Here is a 24681-nt window from a genome sequence, read left to right on the forward strand (position 1 = left end):
TATTTAGTCTCCAGATGTCACTGTCTGCATTATTTATTTCAGCCCAGAGTGTGTGTGTGGGGGGGGGGGGGGGGGGTTGGGGGTTAGGATTTGTCAGCATCAGCTTCCTGAGTATGACAGAACTCCAGTGGTTTTTGCCCTATCAGCTGGCTTAACATTTTCTTTCTTTTGTTATTTTTTCCCCCCAGGAAAGCAATAATAATAACTCAGCCTATTATTAGAGTGAAATGCCTCTTTTATACTTAGGTCTGTGGGCAACGAAACTTTTGACTTTAATTTAATAACTTGCGTCTGACAGCACGACGGGGATATTACATGTGGCCATTATTGCCTCACGCTCGTCATTCACGTGGCTTTTCACATTCACATTTCTTTCACTTGAAAAGGAGAAATAACTCAAATGCATGCTGAGCAGTGACTCAACAGGCAGAGATTCTTGCGGTTGCAGAGAGAAACTTGTGGTAGATTCATTTTTAGGGCCCTATTTAGGGAATGAAATCTCAATTCCCCTGATCCCGGCGACTGGCTTTCTTGATAAGTGTCATCGTCAGAACTCTGACATAGAACAGTGTCATAGAACTGGCGAAAAGGACCTTTCAGCTTGGATCAGAGAGACCTCTTGACTCTTTATTACTGACTTGAGCGATCTGTCCTTGTTTGGGGAGAATATGTAGGAGCGAATGTCACCCTCAATTGTTTTGCTACCAGGTAGCATTTTGGATTGTGAATTGTGTGACCCACTTTATAGTCACAGTTATCGAATGATGATCCCATTTCCTAGGTAGCTGGTGGAATAATCTATTTTTAATTAATTAATTATTATCTATTTGACGTGACGTAGCACGTCAAAATTCCTTCCGACTTTTGGACACGCTGGCCCGGCACCAAGAAAACTGACACATCCCAACTATCATAATCTAAACACGCTCTTTGCCATCCCCTTTGAGCTCAGATTTATCATCCATATTTACCCGGGTAGAGCCTGGCGCACTCAAATCCTTTTCCCTTTTATGATTCTCAAATAAGAAACCAATGCAACTTGCCTAAGAATCTCCATGTTACCTAATGAGCCTGGACGCTCAAAGAATCTCATTTCTACAGGCCAAAATGCCATTGTTTGGAGAAAACAACAAAACAAAACAAAGCTTATAGGAGTGACCATTCCTATCTCCACGCCTGGAAGAAAACGACACCCGGATGGAATTTCAAAGGCAAGAACCTGAAGGGGCCACAATCAAAAGATGGCGGGAGGGATACGATCATGTACAGGACAGGCATGGTGGACAGGAAGAGAATGAGCAATAGCATGCCCAGGTAGAAATTATTCGATCTGGAAGCTTTGAAGACCCTGGCCTCGGGAACGTTGCAACACATCACGGCCCAGCACTGGAAGTACATGGATGTGTGGAGTCGAAGGATATTGATGCCTGGGAGGCTGGGGGCGAAGAAGGAGCCCATCCTGGAAAGAAAAAACATGGCTCTGCTCACTTCAAGTCGTCTCTTGGTAACAAAGTCACGCGGCACCTTGCTTATCTCACGTCATGTTTATTTGCCAAAGGGAGAAAATGTAGTGCCGCTTTCAAGCACACAAACGCTTTTCATAAATAAACTCGCCTAGTCAATTTCCGTCTTTGATGCACATTTTACCATCTTTCCCTTTACCACAGGGATTGCATGCATGATTCTCTCACGGCAATTATGCTGTCCGTTAACTATATCTGTTAGCATTAATCAATTTAAACTACACCAGAGAGTATGTTACGTATATTTACTTCTCTCTTCTACTTCTAAAATAAACTTGATTTCCCCTAACACTCAAATCATCAATTAATAAATCTAAAAATCTAGCCTCTTTCTACTGTTACCCTTAAAACCACTCATTCTATTCAAATAAACTACACATCTGGATTAATTACTTTTCTTGTGGGCTAATTAATTTTTGCTTAATGGAAGAGAAAAAATAAAATGAATTTTTCTTTTGCTGATGCTTTTCTCTATTAGCTGTGTAGCTACTATGGTGTTTTAGAGCTGATGTATGTATGCCCAGTAATAGACTGTGTTTTGTTGATAATCTATAGGAAGCTTTATGTGTTTGAGATGAAAATGCAACACATCCATTTAATTTAATTTAATTTAATTTAATTTAATTTAATTTAATCTGTTTACTTCCTTACACTTCTGTTTGTCCTGGAAATCCACCACTTTGTATATCTGGCTTTTAAAAACTATTTTTAAATGCCACTTTTAAAAAGGAAGTACTTAGGTGAGGTCACTTTTACTTGATGGCTTGGTTATTTTCAACAAAATAAATTTCACTTTTCTTTGATGAGAAAATCCATTAGCATCATCAAACAGTATTAATAGCAATGTATTGGTCCAAAACCAAAAAGAGGTTACATGGGCACTTATTTTAGAAGTATAAGCAGAGCCACGTCTTTTCAACTGTCCCAGCTATGATAAAGCCCTCAGTAGCTCTAGTTAGGGCCAGCAGTTTAGATTTCCTACATATGTAGAGAGGCTGTTTTAACCAATCCAATGTGAATTTGGTATATTATGTTGGAGGGGGGCAAGGGGTGAGTTAGAGGAAGAAATTCATTTCTGCTATTTCTATAATTGAAATGATGCAAACCAGCGTTAAGCTATTTCATTTAAAAGTGGAATCTTCCCCAAATCTGGATTTTCTTGTTGATAGGATTTGATACCACAGATCTGAATGACATTTGAACATAACGAGTGGACCAGACACTCTGAAGAAAGATAAACTATTTTTTTTTTAATGGTACGGACTTCAGGCGATGATCTACCCATGCAGGTTCATCAATCGTAACCCATGTGCCACTGTGGTGTAGGATGTCAATAGTGGGTGTGCCTGTGGGGGCCTGGGGGCGTATGGGAACGCTCTGTACTTTGCACTCAGTTTTTCTATGAACCCAAAACTTCTCTAAAATATAAATTTTACGAATTAAAAAAAGTAAGAAGATAGACTTTGGAACAACACGGGGTATCTTTGTTACAGGATAGCCAGAGAGAACCCGGAGCCTCAAAACTGTGAGTGAGTGAGTGACAGCCTCAGGTAAGGGGCGACAATTACATAGCAGTGCACTGTATTCTCAAATGCCAATATTAGTCATGTTAGATGCTTGTGAATGATTATGTGTGTTCCCTTCTAAAGCAGGGCTTGGCCATACGATTTGTTTTGCCCAAGGAAATGGAAATCAAAATGAGGTGTCTCACTACTGGATAGAAATGTTGAAAGCCCTGTGTGGATTTTTTTCTCATCTCTCTGCTACCCTATCCAGTGTTGTTCCAGATGGACTCAGTTTGGCCGGTCTAGGACTCTAGAGTGAGAGTAACTCACAAGAGCAGATCCCTCTACCGACCCACATTGAACATGCAGAGTACATAAGAAGAAAACTTTTCCCTTTGTAAACCACTAAGCTTTGGGGGGGAGGGGGTGGTGTTTAGCTGCTATACAACCTAGTTTACCCTCAGACACAATTCTGTATATAATTTAATTCCTAGACTTACCTAAAGCCACACACATTTGTACATATATGTATATGCATCATTCGTCTGTATACGTATATATGCACACACCTAGGTACGTGCACCTATAAACCTCAGATTTTCAAAATAAATATCAAATGGGCACTCTGAACAAACAGGTTCAAGAACCATAACCTAGAAAAACAGATCCTGGCACAGTGATAGCTGAACCCTAATGCTCAAACTGTCTTTGCCGGTGACTCACTAATCAGCTCGGCTCACTAAGTCCCTTACCCACACTTGATCCTGTCATCTGTCAGTTCAAGATCCTTGTAATACCTTAGCCTTATAAAGTGCTTTTCTTCCAAGAAGATCAAAGCGAATGAAAGCTTCTTTCATTGAGCTCTCCTTATTACTCCAGTGACATGGTACATGTCAAGTAAATTATTCACATCTGATCAACCAAGAAAATGAGGTAGCAGACAGGGACAAGGTAGAAGAGGTGCACAAAGAGACAGTGTTGGAGCAATGTCCACACCCGTCTTCTGTCTCACTGTTTCTGCTGCCCCTACACCCTGTTCTGATAGAGATATGACACGTGTTTGTCGTTTTAAAATACGATGACGAAACCCTGTGCTATCCATTTTAAAATGAAGTGCGTGATATAAAAGTGTACTGATCATGTCAGCCAATTACATGCCAAAATGGATTTTACCTTTAAAGTTGGACTTTAAGAACACCCACTAATTAGAAACCCCTAAAGCTGTACCTGAATGTCGCCAGTCACAAACCAACGGACGTGAGTGCAAACGTCCCACAGTCTTTTGTTTCTGTGTGACCAAGCTCCAGTATCAGTTCCTTGCGCCTCATAAGATAGCAGCTTACCATGTGTGAGTCCCCTTGTGTGGGGGAGCCTACCACACTTGGAACACACACTCCTCACGCCTTGCCCACCAACCATATCCTCCCTCCTTTACCAACTTTCTGGGACTTAGGAAAAAGACCATCTGTCCAAAGGGTTGACCTGAAAGTAAGCAATAGTTCTTTTGCTTCTGTAACTCCGGGGTGTAATTATCTCTGTACGCTCAAAAAAACACCATCACATTCTAATGTCCTCTTCAGACCAACAAGAAGCAAGGCTTGACCACTATCTAAAGGAGGAATACACAGAAAGGGATAGCGGAGAGATTTTGGTAATGGGTCTGCCCATGAGAGAATGGGGGAAGGGTTTTGGATATTTAAGAATTTCAACATGAGGGGCGCCTGGGTGGCGCAGTCGGTTAAGCGTCCGACTTCAGCCAGGTCACGATCTCGCGGTCCGTGAGTTCGAGCCCCGCGTCAGGCTCTGGGCCGATGGCTCGGAGCCTGGAGCCTGTTTCCGATTCTGTGTCTTCCTCTCTCTCTGCCCCTCCCCCGTTCATGCTCTGTCTCTCTCTGTCCCAAAAATAAATAAAAAATGTTGAAAAAAAAATTAAAAAAAAAAAAAAAAAAGAATTTCAACATGAACCATGGTGGACTAAATAGTTGCAAAATTATAAGCGAAACGAATCAGGACAGCCATTTCGACGGCTTTTCTGATCATGAAAATGAATTTCTAGGCCAGTCTGTTGTCTTTGCTACGAAAGAACAAGAAACAGACATGTAGCATGTGTCTGCACAAATGGCATCCACCAGGCCTGAGGGATTTGTGGCACTCTGTGTAGAAGCCAGGGAGTTTTAAAACTGATACAAGGTGATGGTTTCTCATTGTTCCAGTAGTGAAGTTAGCCATTTTCTGCTGTGACAGCAGAATCCCCTCCAGAAAATGAAAGATCCAGAACTGCTAGAAGCTTTTCCCTTTACTCTCCCTGTTGGTGGTCATATGTTGGACCAACTTGACTTTCCTCCTTGCTTAGAGAATGAAAGATGCGTTTCACTCTTTAATGACTCTGTGGGCACATGAGCCATAACTTGCAAAATTTAGAAAGCGAGAGGGCAGGAATTAGATTTTTAAATGTACCTGATAATGGAAAAGATCATCTTTTTATAGCCTTTTCTTCATATGTATTGACCTAGTGAGGCACAGGAATTGGACAGACCCCAGGGCAGGATGATGGGGTCCTTGATTATGGTCTTTATATTACTAAAGCAAGATAATTTTAACATTTGCAGAGAGGTCCAGTCTTGCAAAGGTTTAACAGCTCAATGCAGCCATGGTTGAAGGATTTAAGTGCTATATAAAGCTTGTGCAAAATTTGAGCCAAGTTACTAGGACTAGTACATAGGACAACGGCGTGGTCAGTGGCACGGTGTTTTATTAAACAAGTGTCAGTAAGATAAAGATGCTCAATTGTAGCTTGTGGGTTGGGTGTTCTTAGTTAAAAGTGACAGATTTCCAAGACACATGGTCCCTAGATGAATCGCATGCCATGAACCAATTTTTAAACTCAAAAACAGTTTCTACTATATCGGCTCATCTTAACCTGTCAAGGTTTACAGTGAGAATGCTTTCATTTAATAAAAGATATGACAATCCTTCGTACATCAAAAGACATAATTCTGATGTGTAAATGGCCTGTGAAACAAGTTACGAAACAGTGATCGTATTTTTAGCTTGAACTTCCTAAAACATAAGTTACATCTCCAGTAGTCCAGTTACCTAAAACTACTGGATTTGGTAAGATATTTTTTTCAAAAGCAACAACAAGTTGTATTCTAAACACACTCGATAATGACAGAATAAAATCAGTTTTTCAGAAGGGCCTTACATTAATTTATTTCATACTGAACATGTGGCTATGGGACCATTAATGTTTCACCAGTAGACCCTAGTGTCACAGGATATAAAAGTATAAAAAAGCTTTCAAAGAAGCTACAAAGCGGAAATACACTCCCAGTATTTGATAAAGGAACGCTCTGCAAAACAGGCAGATGTCTTTGAGGATGAAGAATTAAGATATAAATATAAATAAAAATAAATAGAAATATAATATAAATGTAATATAAATATAATATAAATATAAATATGAATATAAATACAAATATAAGTATAATATAAATGTGAATGTAAGTATAATACAAATATAAATATGAATATAAATACAAGTATAAATATAAATGTAATTGTAATTATAATACAAATATGAATATAAATACAAGTATAAATATATTAATATAATAGAAAATAAACATAATATAATATAAATATAAATATAATGTAAATATAATATAAATATAAATACAAATATAAACAAGATTTTCCTATCCACTTTGCAAAGGCAACAGTTGAGTTAGACCCAGACTGGGGACCTCTCTGATACCAGGCTACAATGCATTATGCAATAATGTTCTTTGCGGCTTTTCTGTAAGTTGTAAACAGTCCAATAGCAGACCTACCAGATCATGCCTTGGTTGAAGATCAGAGCGAGGACATTGCCGCTGATGTCAAATTCAGTGTATGAAGGCTACAGAAGACACAGACATTTGCTGGATTAACATATCAAATGGTGCAAACTGAAAAACCCGAGTGGTACATGTTTCTGCATAGGTATGTTTCCATGCAGCAATAATCACGGAATAATCAATCTAATAAACAAGTAGTGCTAAATAAAATAATGCAGCGCCCTTTTTAACAAAGTAAGGCTCATTTTCTAAAGCAGTCATTCAAAATGTTGTGAACGTGTGGACCACTGGGCTCTCATGCATGGCCTACTGTAAAAATTGGAGCAACCTTCTGGGAAAAGTTTGACAATGTATATTAAAAGCTTAAGAAAATCTCAGTCTCTTTGGCCCTATGAGTCTACCTCTGGGAATGTGAGTTAACAAATCGAGCTTAAATGCTGACAAAGTGTAACAAGCAGAGATGACACCATCTAAATATCCAATAATGACTCTCTGGGCACATGAGCCAGAACTTGGAAAATTTAGAGAGCGAGAGGGCAGGAATTAAATTTTTAAACATACCTCATAATGGAAAAGATAACCTTTTTATAGCCTTTTCTTCATATGTATTGGTTAAGTAAATACAGTATATCTATACTGTGATATACAGTGCACATAATCAAGGTCACCGTTTGAAGAATGCTTACTTACGCAAAAGAAAACTAGGATTTGATGTTAAGCAACAAATATATAAAATTATACATTCATTATTTTTATCAGCTGAATATGAAATTATGCATAAGGAAAAGACTTGAAAATGCCCAACAAATTACCAGGTGTTATAGGTGGGGGATGTATCATGACTTTAATTTTCTTCCTTAAGTTTGCATACTTTAAAACACCGTAAAACCTTGGTTTGCGAGCATAATTTGTTCTGGAAACATGCTTGTAATCCAAAGGACTCATATATCAAAGCGAGTTTCAAGAACCATTGGCTCACTTGTGATCACGTGACATTCGGTATCACTTACTACTTGCATTGCAAGGCATCCTTGATTATCAAGTAAAGATTTATTAGAAATGCTTGCTCGTCTTGTGGGACACTTGCAGAATAAGTTACTCGCAATCCAATGTTTCACTGTATTTTTCAAAAAAATGTGGATTTCCTTTACAATAAAATGAATATAGAGAGAGACAATTAAAGTTTAAGAAGTCATTCAACTCAATATCCAGTGTTTGTCTCCTAGATGCCACCCTGCTTAGGGTGCAGCATCAGGCTGTTTTTTTTGTACAGAGGGCCCACCAATAGGAACTGAGGTGGGCATCTGTCCCAGGGTGGCCTGTCGAAAGGCTTTCTGGTAACACATCAGGCATCCTAGAAGGAAAGCGTCTATCAATGGGAGTAATGCTAATTAGCAACAGCAATGAAACTGGCTCCTACTTGAGCTGGGCTAGAGAACAATCAGTCAGGAAACTGACTAACCAGTGACAACAGAAAGAAAAGCGAAATTGTGAACTGAGAGCACCAAGAAGACCATGAAAGAGAGACCAAACGGGAAGCAGGTCCTTAATCCTGTCCCAGATCCCGGCATCTGTGGAGGTGGCTTCAGACCCCCTGTATCTTCATCAAAACTCCCTGCTGACACACATACACACGCAGCCCACACACACGCATGCTCACGCCCACACACATGCACACACAAGCGTCACTCTTCTTTTCAAACTCAAGAACCCCCCCTAAAAATATTTGTAAGAAGATGAGAGACTTGTCTGGTTTGGAACCCCAACAGAACGATCACAGCTTTTGAATGCCTTCCCTCGAGAGTTCTTGAATCCAGGCCCCAATTTCATCAGGAGCGCTGTGCTCTGGACCACCTTTTCCTCTGCCTGAAGCCTCGTGAGCTTACAGAACACATTTGACAAATGCTCAGCTGGGTGGCCTGTGCCATCTGTGGCCTTGGAACGGCTCTTCTCCATGTCAGTTTAAGAACCAAACCTTCATCTTTGACCTCTTTAGAATAGTGCCATGATTTAGCCCACCAAGCTATGTAAAATTTAAAAAATTCAACCCTTTAGAAGTGTATTTTCTTTACTCTCACAAATATATAAGCCTCTTAAAGCCCATTTGAGATATTTTTACAACTAGGTAACTATAAAAACATAAAGGACACATTGGGAGCCTTTGTTCGCATACTGTGTGTGCAGCAGGGTCAGCCCGAGGAATACAACCTTTGATGCACAAATTGACCTGATGCAAAAGATGGGTAGAGGGCGTCCCTACTGTACCAAGGGTTTGGGGTCCACACACTTGTCTGAGTATTAGACCTTGCCCTGCCATTTCCTAGCTGCGTGAGCTGGGCCCGTTCATATCTCGTCAGGCCTCAGTTTCCTCACAGATAAACTGGTGCGAAAAACTAGGTCAGTGGTTGTCACACTGTGGACCAGAAGCCCAATCTGGACCCATTGTCTGTTTTTGTAAATAGATAGTTATTAGAAGACAGCGGCCTTTGTTCGTTTATGTATTGTCTGTGGCTGCTGGACACTAAAACAGGAGAGCTCAACAGTCCCCACCGAGATCATATCGCCTGCTGAAAGCAAAAGTGTTTTCTACACTCCACGCACAGTACTTCTGATACAGATGTGTGGGCTTTCCCCCCATGCTAAACAGTGCCCCGATTCTCTACAGACATAAGCTGGATGCTCTAGCATTTAACTCAGTTCTGACACTGACTGTCCCGAACTTGTGCAGACCCCACAGGTTAAGGGCGCAGTCCCACAAGACTGCCCCACTGCAGACACCAATCGCAAGTTCACATATATGCCAAGTGACTGGCTCTAAGTCAGAGGATCCTACATCTCCCTCCTCAAGTTTGATAATTTGCTAGAACGGCTCACAGAACTACAGAAAACAGTTGATTTGTTCGGCTACTGTTTATTATTAAATATGGCAGGAATAGACAGATGGAGGAGGTGCATGTGCATAGGGCAAGGTATGAGGAAAAGGGCACGAATGTCCTTTCCAAGCACACCACCCTCCCAGCACCTCAACATGTTCAGCGACCTGCTAGCTCTCTGAACCCCACAGGTCAGGGAGTTTTATGGAGACTTCATCAGTAAGCATGATCAATCATTAACTCACTCTCCAGCCCCTCTCCCCTCCCTGGAGGATGGGGGAGATAGGGCTGAAAGTTTCAAGCTTCTAATCGTGGTTCGGCCTTTCTGTTGACCAGTCCCCATCCTGAAGCTATCTAGGAGCCACCAAGCATTGTCTCATTGGAACAAGCAATGTTCCCGTTACCCAGGTAATCCCAAAGAATTTGGGGGCTCTGTATCAGGAACCAGCATCAAAGACCAAATATTGGAACAAAAGATGATCCTAGCACCTGTACCGCTTAGGAAATTACAAAGGTTTTAGGAGCTCTGCCCAGGAGATGGAGACCAAAATATATATTTCTTATTTTATCACAATATCACACCTGCAGAAGTGAGAACACTTACCATCCAGCCCTTTACTTTACAGGGAAAGTCTGCCAACTTCTGAACTAGATCATTTCTAAAATCCTTTTCTAATCTAAAATCTGTAATGGGTTGAAAAATTAGATGCAGTTATTAAAGAATTGCTTCTCTGTAAACATCTTAGAAATGCACTTGAATACTATATGAGTTCAACTCAGAAAATCTCACTCCAAAAAAAAACCAAAAACAAAAGTAAGGAGGCAAACACACATGTGCGCGCGCACACACACACACACACACACACACTCACACGCTATAAAATTCAATACTCATTCTTTTAGAGATGGATTTAATGAAAACCTGAGATGATATTGTATTTTAAAGTTTTAAAAGCAATACTTTAATAACACAAGCATAAATCAGTTTGCAATACGTTTGCTTAATTGCCTCTAAAACATAAATAGCTTGAAGGTAAATGATGCTTGGGAAAAAATAGGTTTTCCTGAAAACTGAGAAATGAACTGATTCAAATGGGATGCATATAACAAAATCACTAAGGGCTGCTCATCCCTGATAAGACTTTTAGGGGCCAGCAAAAGCAGATCCCATTTGGATTTAGGCTGAGGTCTGTAACAGTCAAGGGATTGGAAATTATCTTGTTTTATTTCTGGACCTTTGTGGCGGGCGGGAGTCAGTCATCTGCCCACAACGAAGACAGATGGTTGTCACTGGACTGAAGAGCCATGAAAACTCATCCTCTGTCTGCAAGCTTAGTTATTTGGGATAGATCATTAACCTATGGATATTGTGGAATATCTCAGAGAGAATTCTGTCATTGCAATGTCCTGTCTGACATACAAATCTCACTTGCCCACAGCTGAAATCACTCTGGGTCAATGGTTCTCAAGACTGTTCTGGTCCCCAGACCAGAAGCAGCAGTATTACCCAGGAGTTTGTTAGAAAAGTAAATTTTGGGTGCGCCTGCGTGGTTCAGTCAGTTAAGCGTCCAACTTCGGCTCAGGTCATGATCTCACGGTTTGTGGGTTCAAGTCTTGTGTTGGGCTTTATGCTGACAGCTCAGAGCCTGAAGCCTGTTTCAGGCTCCCTCTCTCTGCCCCTCCCCCACTTGCATGAGTGCTCTCTCAATAAATAAATAAATAAATAAATAAACAAACAAACAAACAAATAAATTTTAAAAAAGAAAATGAAAAGTAAATTCTCCGGGACCTGTCCCAGATCAGAAATGCTGTGTTTTCACATGCCTTCGGGGGATACTGTTGTCTCCTCAAATATAAGAACCACTGACGTAGGACAAATCCTAGCCTCATCTACTAGGGTGATTCAGAAAACTCGGGGCTTTGTACTTCAACCCTCGTTGTCTGCAGACATACTGTCCAATGTTCAAGTGGAACTTCACATCCAGAATGTACTGTCCCTTTTTCCATGTTGTCAATCCTTCATGGGATACTCAAGACTTCTTACTGACTCCTTAGCATGGCATCTTCCTGGACTGTTAAATAATACCTCATTCCCAGCTAGAGAACATCAGTTTATTTCTAATCGGAGCCTGACGCAGAGCTCGGCACAGGGCTTGATCTCACAACAGTGAAATCGTGACCTGAGCTGAAATCAAGAGTTAGATGCTTAACCAACTGAGCCACCCAGGTGCCCCTCTTTCTAATTGTACATCACAGGCTTTCTTGTTAACTCCGTTCTATTGCAGGTGAACTGTCTAATCTTGGGAGTGCTTTGAGTTACCCATGTCATAGATTGGCTCATGAATTCATCATGACTTGACAGAGTCCTTGAAATTTCTAGGGTTAAGCGTTACAGTGAAAATTTAACATGACAGAAATCTGGTTGATGGCTTTGACGCTGATTCAACTGAGTTTGAGTCCTAGTTCCACCAATGATTAGGGATGTCTTTGAGAAAATTATGAAACATCCTCTAAGGCTTATTTACTGTAAAGTCGGGGAAAAAAGGAGCTACCTCATAGCATTGCTGGTATGAATACATGCAATAATATGTGTAAAGTATTTTGTAGAAGTTCTGACATATAATAAGAACTACATAAGATATACTATACTATGGAGTCCACTTTTATGATCTGTCAAACATATGCCTCTCATTGATTAATAATCTTGAACCCCTTCATCAGATCTCAGGGAAACCTCTTATATTTTCCATTTATGTAAATTTAACAAGGACCACCTCAAAAATGTAACTTGAAACAAGATGCTGAGGTTTCATTTGATTGACCATGTTCTAATACCACGCTATGTATTCAGTTCTATTTCTTCTTGCATACCTTTTACCTTTTTTTATTGATGAATAGCAAAGGTAATGTCAACACAAGCTAAACTGAAAATAAAGGCATTCTGTGTTGAACTGTTGCAGGAAACCCAAAGAGTTTACGTGAGGCTTTAGGGCAGTTGTGCCGAGCCTGGGGGCGCTAAAATCCCTCCTGGGAGAAACCATTCCACGTCCTATGAGTCAGTGAACACTTCGGAAACATTGAAAATTGTCTGCTCTGTTTGGAGAAGCCTTGGAAAACATTAACTTACATTACGTGCTCTAACAGCCTACCATTAGCCAGTAATTTTCGCAGCTCAGCTCATCTTTATAGGTTTGTTGTGATAATACTTTGGCCATAAATTTATAACTGGAGAACCATATGGGGTCGCTTTTCATTCAAGTTACTCTGATACGACCAGTATATACCATTCAGCATATTTAACACAATGGCTGTGTCCTGCCCTTGTTTATTCCCTGGCGGCCACACAAGCCTAGGCAACTCACTTCGATTCATAAGCTCTCAATTTTCAGGTGTGAAATAAAGGATGTATGACTGATTGTGTCAACATTCTGCCAGACATTAACATTCTGTGGCTCTCTGGAGCTGAGGCTGGAGTCCACAGAGTTTAGTCGTTACAGAAGCTGTTGTAATAAAAGTGACCGAAAGTTTGTGCTGAGAATGGAGCCTGTTTAAGATTCTCTTTCTCTCCCTCTGCCCCTCTCCCCAGCTCGGATGCTGTCTCTCTTGCTCTCTCTCAAATTAAAAAAAAAAAAAAAAAAAAAACGATAATAATTTTTTTTAAATAGAATAAATAAAAGTGAATGAATTTTTTAAATTCTACATTCTCTAGGACTGGGCAGTTCAACGTAGAGAAATTTCTCTTAAGGAAACAATCTGTGCCTACCATTATAACTTCTCTGTGAGCATATTTATCTACATGCCTATAAATAAACATAACCATAATATTTATTACCATAACTAAAAATTAGATAAAGTTTAACTGACACCCAATAAAAATTTAATCAATGCTGGGCCCTGTCTTACGTTGGTCCCTCCACTGAGAACCCTTGCTTCCACTGGACCTTTGAAATTCTGAGGCTTTTTCAAGACCGGCTCAAGGCCCTCTTCCCACAACACGCCTTTGCATTTCTGATCTCTCTCTGTCCCTCTTCCTCTCTCTCTTTCTCTTTCTCCCTCTCTTTCTGTTTCTCTCTTTCCTTTCCTCCCTCTCTCCCTTTCTCCCTCCCTCCATCCACCCCCCAAAGTCATGCAACCATTGGTTTCTTCTGTGGCATTTATATTTTCTGCTCTGTACTGATAACAAGAACTTGGGGGATCAAAGGGCAGTAAAGAGTGTGCGGGCCGGGGGATGCAAATTCCATCTGCCGCCAGGCAGTGGCTTCTCACTGCAGCCAATTTCTGCCGTGTGGGAATGTGGATCTAATGTTGCCAGCCCTCCCAATATGTCACGAAAAGCAAGAAATCCATATTTTTTTTAAATATAAAACTTCCAGTTGTAAAATATGAGCTCATTAAAAAATAAATAAATAAATAAAAACCAAACCAACGAACAAAAAAACTCTGTAGACAAGAGAAAAATACATATATCGGAAAGCTGAATCGAGGCATCTAGCCCAAGTGTGCAACCTCTCCTTAGGCTTACATCTTCTACATCTCTGTACCCCTATCACCCAGCACAGAGGTTTGCTCGTACCGATTTGCACCTGGTAAGCACTCAACCGTGTACCCTCTCTACGTGATGGGCCAATGATAGTAGGATCCACATCGAAGATCCACCATCCACCCTTTACTGTTTAAAACTTGTTTGGATATTGGGCTTCTTTCTAAAGAGCCTTCCAAAAGTAACATGGGAACAAAGTCTCTGTGACCTAAGACAGGAACTCGTCTTTTTTCCTGTACTTTGTACTAACCCAAGAGCACCGTCAGCACTCAATAAATAATAAATTACAGTCATTTAATTACAGCTTTTATGCATCCAGGTCATGTTTTATTGACTTCATATTTGAAGCAAAATTTTCTAGCACTTAAGAAGAAAGCAGTAAGGGATAAAAGGCAAGCATAAGCCAAGCAATGGCCTAAGAAAAGAATGGCAATTTTTACGTCGGCCTCAGAAGAGCTGAATCAGACAGGGAAAATAGAAATGAAACCAAGCCAGCTGAATACCTCATAGCAGGGAATGGGAAAACAATACAACAGCATCCTGGATCCATAGAATTACCTCACTGGAGTTCACCAAAGAGCATTACCTAACCACTTCTGGCCCGTCCCAGAGGCACTTTCAGTGAGGGTGGCAGAGATGACCTAATCATCAAAGGTACAATCTCAAAATCAGAGAGCCACGCTGAGGATCCAGGCTGGTGTCCTGGAAACCGTTCTGAGTATAGGATTTGTCCGGAGACTAGAGGGCACGGGACTGAGGAGAGGGCGGCAGAAAAGGAGACCCCTCCTCCAGCAAGGGGAGAAACAGCACTGGCTCCGCAATACGAAGCCAGAACTGACCCCGTGGGCACGTCCATGGAAGCAGGCAGAATTCTGTCAACAGGTGGCGTTGCCTTGATGGTGTTAGAAAGCAGAGGTTCAACACTGACGTTGACACTGACGTCTGGTCGACATATAATGCCTGCCATGTGACAAGCATAGTTCTAAGCCGAGAGGTCAAAGCTTCTGTTTTTACAGGGCTCTCATTCAAACTGTGAGAGATAGGTTATAAGGTTGTTTTTAAAAGGAAATGTCAGATAGTTATACCTCCTATGAAGAAAATTAAGCAGAGTGTTGAGACAGAGTGCCTGGTAGGCTCTGTTAGATGGGAAGGTCAGAGAACAGCTCAAAGGAGGTGACACAGTAGCTGAGTCCTTAATGACAAGAAGGCATCAACCGCGCCAGATTCTAGGAATCTGCACCCTACAGGGAAAAACAGCTAGAGCAAATGCAGGGATCATCTTGTGTTTGAGCATAAGAGAGAATTCCGAAGTGTACGGACTTTGTAAAGCAAGAACAAAATTGGTAGAAGACGAGCTCAGAGAGAAATAAGAAACAGATCCCATAAGGTATCCAAGGCCTTGGAAAGGGATTTGGAATCCATTGTAAGTACTTACAAGCCATTGGAGGATCTAGAGCAAGTGATTACAGTCAACCCTTCAGGTCATAGTTCCCAAGATGACTGTTACACTTGCAAAAGAGGGACAGCGGTCACCTGACAAGGTGGTAGACCAAGAGTGATGTGTGCCCTGCTGCTGCCCTTGAACTTTGCGGGGGGCACCTGGGGTTTAGCGTAGAGGGTGAGCTGGGGAGGGAGTCAGAGAAACTTGCACTGTTGTCGTGGGGCAGGAAATCATCTTGCCAGAGTTCAGAGCTCAGGTTCACCACTCGCCAAAGCTCTATCAGCACCCTGGGCCTTCCTTGAAACTTCCACATCTCCCTGCTCGTGTCTCTGCTGAGCTCTCATTACCCCGCGAGCTTTCTGAAATTAGCACCATATTTGCTGAATTCTTTTATCCCTCAATGCACTGCACAGTAACTGTCCAGGACTCTGTTTCGTAGAAACAAAGGAATTAACAGAATGTGCAGTTGATACACCCATCTCGCCCTGCTTCTAGAAATGTCGGCAAGCTTCAAGGGGAGGGGGCTGCCTATGGGTCCCAGATCGATTGAGTTCACCACATTCACGGAAAGGTTGAGCTCCGCTGCTTTAGCCATCCGGGCTAATTTTACCAGAATGTCCGAAATCATGACACTCCTGTCTGAAACCCTTCTGAATCAGAACTGTATTCCCTGGTCTTCATTATTAATGTCTTACAGGTGGCCCCACCTTCTAAAGTCTTTTTCTTGCATTGTGTGTGCAAATGATAATCCACAAAGGAATAATCTGATAAGAGAAAAGTGAATATCATACTTACATATCCATATTCCAAATCCCAGCACCAACAGTAATTGCAAAACCTCACAAAACATGCCCTGAGAAAGTCCCCAACGAGGATTGTGACATAAGTGGTCAGAACATCAGAAACGGTCAGCCGCACAAATTCCTGTTGGGATATTAGCCAGATTAAAATGAGCATTTCTCCTTTCAAATGGCCCTAGTGTCAACATCAGGTTTGTTCTGCTTCTGCATAGTATTAGCTTAGAAACCACAATGAAAAGTTAAAAAAAAAAAAAAAAGAAAAAAAAAAAAAAAAAGGCCTATCTAGCAAGTGAAGACTATTTCGCCCTTATTTTCTTAGTCTAAAAATAATTGTCTCAACATTCCAAAGCCACGGTATCGAAAGTCTTCTTACTGGAAAACTTTTATAGGTATGACATAAGAAAACCAGGAATATATTGACCACATGTTAGTTTAAGACTTTAATCTAGCAAACAGCAATATTTATCGAGTTAAAAAGACACACTGGGAAAAGTACTGGCAGCAAATATGACACAGGATTAGTTTGTCTAATGTGTTAAAAATGTTTATAAGTCAGGGGCACCTGGGTGGCTGAGTTAAGCATGCAAACTCCCAGTCTCTCGATCTCTGCTGGGGTCATGATCTCACAGTTTGTGGGATGGAACCCCACGTCAGGCTCTGCACTGACAATGAGAAGTCTGCTTGGGATTCTCTCTCTCCCCGCCCCCCGCCCCCGTCGCTTGTCTGCTAGCTTTCTCTTTCTCTCAAAATAAATAAATAAACATTTAAAGATAAGATGAGATGAGATGAGATGAGATGAGATAAGATAAGATAAGATAAGATAAGATAAGATAAGATAATTAGTGAGAAAGAATTTTCTCATGGGGCAAAGGACCATTTGAATAGCAGTCATTAGGTGAATTTCCAGCCTCACACGTCAGAGCTATGCTTCCCAAAAATTGTGTACCACCTCCAGGATTCTTGGTATGTCCAAGTACCATACGGAATAGAATTTATCTCCTATTTCTTTTAACTTTAATATCCCTTGTTCTTAAAAGATAACTACTACTCTTTTAAACATAATCTGCCATAAGTTGTAGTTAACTACAATACGGATGGAACACAAGCAAAAACTATGATATTAAACACTTTAAAATACGAACTTTAAAACTTAGCGTTAGTTTTCACCACCAGCAATGCCTGTGACAAGGGCCTGGAGGCCAGCAGTATATTTTGGGAAGTGTTGTGAGAGAACAGGAGTGGAGGTTGGGAAGAATGAAACAGAAGGAAGGAGAGCTTTGGCCCAAGAGCATGTTAAAATCTGTCACGTGAGTCTTACCCTGGTGGGCACCCACCTGGAAGCCTTGAAAGCCATATAGAATAAGCCTCCGAATTGTCCGTGCCAGAAACAGAAGGGAGACATATTGAACCGGCACCTAGTCAAGGGTGGCCCCACGTGGAATGATCACCCCACCCCGTGACAGCACAGAAACTTGGAGGGTGATGCAGACGGCTGAGTTGAAATGCTACCAGGTAACCGGGACGCACAGCTGTTTGGGGCAGCAAGAGCCAGAGTAAAAAGTGGACCAAGAGAGCGTGGGGTCCCTGCACACTCTGGAAGTTTCTGTATAATCCGACTGCTGTGTAGCTCCCCATATGCTTCTGGTATTGCTTTTTGCCTCTTCTTCACTCCAGCCCCACTGGCTTTCCTTGAGAGCCTCAGTCTCCATACTTCTTCAGACCACAGGGCCTTTGCATGTGGTCCTCACGCCACTCAGTCATTCTCACTTCACTTCTTGACTCAGTTTACACACCAACTCATACACATCACTACAGCATCCCTGAGTGGGGAGAGTTTCACAAGGGCAAGCCTCTCTGTATGGGGAGAGTTTCACTCCCCTCGGTGACAAGGGCAAGCCTCTCTGTACAAAGTTCTCAGATTCCTTGCATTTCATCGTCACCCTTGTAAATTCGCAAATTTGGCAAAATTATTCAAGAACATAGTTTTCACAAGGGCAAGGAACCAGCCCACCTTTATCCCCAATGTACCCCTAGTGTCCAGCACGATGCCTGCTTCTCAGCGGCTGCTCGATAAATACAGAATGAATGATTGGGTGATAGTAAATTCCTGCAGTTATTTCTGGCCACAACTTTTCCCTTCCCTGTTCTGATTCTCCTTTTCATTCCCCAACCAATTTGAGTTCAGGCTCCAATGACTAGTATCAATCAGAGGTAGGCGATGAGGGATATTGTTTTGGCTTGCACTGCCAGCTCAGGAGGGCCTCCTCAGGTAAGAGAAAATTTCAGAGCGGTTTTGAAGTTCCTACATGTTCCTAAACATCCTCACCCAATAACTGAAATCCTACTGTTCCTGAGCAGCGTTCTGTCACCTAAAATACCAGAAGTGCCCGGGTGGCTCAGTCGGTTAAGTGTCCAACTCTTGATTTTGGCTCAGGTCATGATCTCACAGTTCGTGGGTTCAGCCCTGCATTGGGCTCTGCGCTGACAGGGTGGAGGCTGCTTGGGATTCTCTCTCTTCCTTTCTCTGCCCCTTCTTTCTCTCTCTCTCTTTCTCTCTCAAAAATAAATAAATAAACATTAAAGAATGTACCAGAAAAAATCCAAACATTATACCGAGACATAAGAATATTTATTCACCAACCATTAGAAGAAAACAATGTTTGGGGCGCCTGGGCAGCTCAGCCAGTTAAGGGTCTGACTTCGGTTCAGGTCATGATCTCACGGTCCGTGAGTTCCGTGAGTTCGAGCCCCGTGTTGGGCTCTGTGCTGACAGCTCAGGGCCTGCAGCCTGCTTCAGATTCTGTGTCTCCCTCTCTCTCTGCGCCACCCCTGCTTGCGATTTGTCTCTCTCTGTCTCTCAAAACTGAATAAACATTAAAAAAAAAACCCAAACAATGCTTTATAAGAGAATCCCCCAAACAGTGGCTCAGCTCACCTCAGGGGCACGTCCAATCCCAGTTCTAGCGTGTTAGTCAGGATGGGAGCACACTCTCTCTCCACACAGGGGTCCCATTGAGCACCACACCTCACACCTCACAACTTAACACTCAGTCAGTTAAAATGTCTAGGCAGCTTTGATCAGTAAACCTAAGAGTCATGAGTAGATAACAGGAACACCATAGACAAGGGGCATCACAGAGGACCACAGACTCTAGAACTCTAGACATCCCATAGTAGGACATTGGAGAGTATGTATTAATGTTAATTATGTTCCTAGGGACAATTCAGCACTATGGGTAAGGATGCAAACTCTACCCAGACTATATGGGTTAAACGTGGGCTCCCGTCATTGACGTCGTTTAAGAGCTTGAGCAAATTATTTTACTTTTTTGGGTCCCAGTCTCCTTAACTATAAAATAGAGATAATAGAGATAATATGATTTATCTCAAAGGATAATTTCAAAATCCAAGGAGACAGCGCTGAGCACATCAGAGCCATTCAATAAATGCCAGACCTTGCTGTTGTTACATTTAGCTGTTGGCTGCTTTCTCCTTCCCCAAAATCCAGACCTCAGTATATAGCTTCAAAGAGCAGTCTCCCAAGGAGGGCTTTGCTGCTTACCCATCAAATACTATTGGAAATGGGACTAAGTGGCTACATCTTGAGATTCCCTGGAGGGATAAAGGAGCCACCAAATCATCTCATATCCAAACTCAAAGACAGGTTTGAGTCTTACATCATCTTTAAGGAAACAAAGCAGAGGGGATCCATGGAGGAAAAGAGGAAACATCTGGAATGTTCTGACGGAACAAAGAATGAGACTTTGGGGTGTGTCCCCAACATTACATGCAAAGTAGATGCCTCTACTATTTCCCCTGGAGTCACTATTTTTAAGTAGTTAAAAGAAATGTTTCTAGGTGCATGGATAGAGACATTGATCTCATAAAGACCAGACTTTCCAGACTTTTCACGGTTTTTATGTTCCCTGTGTTCTCTTTGTCCCCATGGACTCTACCTCCCTCATCAATAGTCTGTTCAGAACCACAACCTCATGGGCCAGCTCTTGTAGACTTTCCCTCAAGTGCTGAAGGTCCTCCTTAGAGAAAGGAAGGTGAACGAGAAGGCGGCAGTAAGGCAATATAATGAAGCATGAAGATGGGATTTTTTTTAATTTTTTTTAGTATTTATTTATTTCTGAGACAGAGACAGAGCATGAGCAGGGGAGGGACAGAAAGAGAGGGAGACACAGAATCAGAAGCAGGCTCCAGGCTCTGAGCTGTCAGTACAGAGCCCGACGCGGGGCTCGAACTCACAAACCGTGAGATCATGACCTGAGCCGAAGTCGGTCGCTCAACCGATTGAGCCACCCAGGCGCCCCAAGATGGGATTTTTTTAAAAAGATCAAGACAAGTAGCATGGTCCCCAGAAGAGTGAGACAAATGACTTTTCCTTTATTTCAAGTCAGTCTGTGAGGAACTATTGTAGAATCTTCTGCATAATCAGAGATATAAGTAGCCTCCTAGATTGCATTGGCATTCCTACCTAATTAATCACTTTCTCTTCCCCGGAAGTGAGAAGCCTCAATCGTATTCTTTTTTTAATGTTTATTTACTTAATTTTGAGAGAGAGAGAGAGAGAGAGAGCGTGTGTTCATGCACAAGAGGCGCAAAAGCAGGGGGGAAAGAGAGAGAGAGAGAGAGAGAGAGAGAGAGAGAGAGAGAATCCAGAATAGGCTCCAGGCTGTCAGTGCAGAGCCCATTCTGGACTCCATCTCATGGGAACCATGAGATCATGACCTGAGCTGAAGTCAACAGTCAGATGCTTAACCAACTGAGCTACGCAGGCACCCCGCCTCAATTTTATTCTTTACAGTTCGTTCTATCAAGACTGTTAAAGGGTAAATTTCTTAGTCCACATGCCAGTCTGCGTTCTGGGATATATAAAAGAAAACATTTCCAGCTCCTTGAGTTTGTGCAAGAAACTTATTTTCCCAAGTCTTTCATTTCTTTCAACTTTAGCTGAAGAGTCAAGGAGCAGTGTCCATGTGATAAGATTTGTGTTAAGCGCCGTGACCAGACTTGGCTTCAAGACCTTTGGAATCCAGAAACCTGTGTACTGCTGTGTATTCATTTCCCATTGCTGCCATGACAAATTAACCACAAACTTAGTGGCCTAAGAGAACACAGATTTATTTTCTTATAGTCCTGGAGGTCAGAGGTCTAAAATCAAGGTGTGGGCAGCAGGAAGGAGTCTGTTTCCCCTCCTTGTTCTGCTTCTGGAGGCTGCCTGCATTCTTGGGCTCAGAGCCCCCTCTCTCCATCATTAAAGTACATCTCTCCAAACTCTTCCATGGTCATATCTGGTTTTTCTGACTTTGACCCTTTTGTCTCCGCTTGCGATTTCATCAGGTCCATCCACATAATCCAGGATAATTTTCTTATTCCAAAGCTCATCACTTAATCACATCAGCAAAGTCCATTTTACTGTGTAAGGTAATATAGTCATAAAGACTCCAGTGGTTAAGATACAGACGTCCTTGAAGGTCCACGATCCCATCTACCCACAGCTCGGATCACCACGCCTCTCTACTAAGTAAAGGCAACCTTCACTTCACTTCACTCCATTTCATCTCATTTCATTCCATACATAATATGTGCTATAAACATGTATGGAATGTGCATGTCTAAGAATTGAGTATTTAATAAAATGTAACCAGAAAGGGAGTTTATCTGGCGCCCGGAAACCTTAAAAATAAAATAAAATAAAATCCTTAATCATGCCATACTTTTTGGACACAGTCTTCAAGGATGTGTGTCTAGCATCATACACATTTTTCTTAATTTTTTTTCCCCCACAATTGAAATCACAGTTGATTGGCTTAAGTCTGACAAACATCTAATTGAGCATGAGGGTATCTAATGATATCCACTTTTGTTTATTTTTTTAATTAATTATTTATTTTAAATGTTTTCTTTATTTTTGAGACAGAGACAGAGTGCGAGTGACGGAGGGGCAGAAAGAAAGGGAGACACAGAATCCGAAGCAGGCTCCAGGCTCTGAGCTGTCAGCAGACCCCCACGCGGGGCTCGAACCCACGAACCATGAGATCACCACCTGAGCCAAAATCAGAGGCTAAACCGAAAGCCACCCAGGAGCCCCTACCCACATATGTTTAAATTATATTAGCTTTATAAGGTTAACACTAACTTTTAATTTTTCCTTTTATATTTCCAAAAATAAGTACACAGCAAAAAAGGGCTCAAATAATTCCACAAGACCATGTTACTGCTGAAACTGAACTCTGGTCCAACAGGCAGGCAGACTCATGATGACATATTTAAAAACACCTCTTCATCATCCATGAACCAAAGCCCAAAATCGGTTTATGAAATTCACATTAAAATTAAAGGCTTTTCAAAGTAAAAAATGGATCTGCATAGAAGTGAGACATGTGCAATAGTTCATCGTTCTTGCTTTTGCTTCGTGTGGTTTCCTCCATTGGACAGAAAACCATGTGATGCGTTACTTCTTTTCTCTGGTAAAATAACAGTAGTGTTGGACTGGGGCCATTTACATAATTATCATGAAAGCAACTAGCTTAAAATAGCATTTCCTTTAATACTTAAGGGACAAGTATCTGACAAAAGTGGACATTCCTGAAATGAGTATTAGTGTGTGCTCCCAAAAGAATCTTTTTTCATGGAAAACAAGTAATGATAGGTAGAGTTCCATTTAAATATTCACTTGAGCCCGTATCCAAACCTAGGTGCTTTATTATGACACAAATGGAAAATAAACATCTCCTCACACCACTTAAAAATATCCTTTCTTTATACACAACTGTAAAAAAAGGTGTAAAAGTCGTACTTTCCTCAAAAATGGCTGTGAGGACTGCATGAGCTAATAGATATGAAACTCACAACCAGCACGTGGTAAGCATTCGATGAAGCTTAGGTATTTTTTTTTTTTATTAAGCAATGAAAACGATAGGCCACCCTTATGAAAAGGAATAATTGATCTTCTCTTTTTTAAGCCATTAATTGTCATCCACTTGTGTTTGTGACATTACCTGTCCCACCATTGTTTCCCAGCAGGGTCCTCGAGGTACATCTGCAGGGTGCACGAAAAAAGGTGGTCCAGTGCTATTTCCAGAGAGTGATGCATTATAGGCCTTGATCATGTTGGCTTCCCAGAGGGTAATATTGGCCTTTACCAGCTTCTCTTCTTCAATCTTGGGAGCAAAGTGATGCACACAAAAATGGAGACAGCACAGATTTCAAAGGCATTTGTAGCAATCCGGAGACAGGGAATTGTAGTAACACCCTGATGCCAAGAACAACCCGGATACAAGACTCACCTTGTTGTTAATCTCATCCATCAACGCAAGAATAAATACGTACAAGTTGCCTAAGAGTAGAGCAAAAATGCGTCCCAGTAGCCATTTCAGAGCAATTAGAGGGTGGTAGTCTTCCAGTTCAGCAAATAAGTCAAACAGGGTTGGACAGAACATCCCCAGGAGGGACATGACCATGTTCATCTACAGTGAAACACAATGAATCAACTGAGTTAACAGTATGTTTAAAACCATTATTGCTTTCCCCCAGAATTTTGCAAGATTTCGGCTGGGTTTCCTTTATCTTCTATAAGATGAAAGAAGATTATCTTATGCATCTTTAAATTTTGATCTTCATAAAACAACAAAGACATTATTCAGCCCCCATTCTCCAGACGTACTTGCGTATGAGCTTGTGTATGTGCCAGTAATAATAGTCTGTTTCCTGGTATAATGAGGGAAGTAATTTACATCACGCTCTATCCAAAGAACACAGATTGTTCTGCCTGAGAACTGATTCTGACATGGTGATACACTTTGCAACAAGATTTCCAAAGGAAATGGAAAATGGTCTGCTCAAGGAATGAGGTCCAAACTGGAGCTACTCATTTGACAATTACCAGTTTATGGGCTGGTTCAATCAGTTAGAATGAATGAGCTCCCTGAGATGGGCTCAAGACTAAATACTGAATTCTGGGGAGTACATACTATTAGAAGAAAAAAAAAAAAAAAAAAAAGGTACTGGGTTTATCTAAGAAAACAGGACATACAGAGAAACAAAAGGAGGACACATGACACGATGTTATCACAGCCAAGGTAGGAAAGTTGCAGAACTGGTTTATAATCCCAGTGTGTGTGTGTGTGTGGGGGGGGGGTGTATGAGAAA

At 41.5% G+C, this 24681-nt stretch overlaps 1 protein-coding gene across 1 annotated transcript in view; it reads right to left on the minus strand.

Annotated features, from left to right (window-relative positions):
- The window catches only part of TMC1 (transmembrane channel like 1), a 123342-nt gene that overhangs the window by 11894 nt on the left and 86767 nt on the right, over positions 1-24681 (minus strand). The window contains exons 12-16 of the mRNA XM_058693236.1: positions 23820-23999; positions 23532-23693; positions 16517-16645; positions 6862-6929; positions 1220-1459 (exon numbers count right to left, since the gene is read on the minus strand). Coding sequence (XP_058549219.1) covers positions 1220-1459; positions 6862-6929; positions 16517-16645; positions 23532-23693; positions 23820-23999 — 779 coding nt within the window. The remainder of the gene's footprint in view (positions 1-1219; positions 1460-6861; positions 6930-16516; positions 16646-23531; positions 23694-23819; positions 24000-24681) is intronic.

The sequence above is a fragment of the Neofelis nebulosa genome, chromosome 12, assembly GCF_028018385.1.
Source record: "Neofelis nebulosa isolate mNeoNeb1 chromosome 12, mNeoNeb1.pri, whole genome shotgun sequence".
In the NCBI taxonomy this organism is placed as follows: domain Eukaryota; kingdom Metazoa; phylum Chordata; class Mammalia; order Carnivora; family Felidae; genus Neofelis; species Neofelis nebulosa.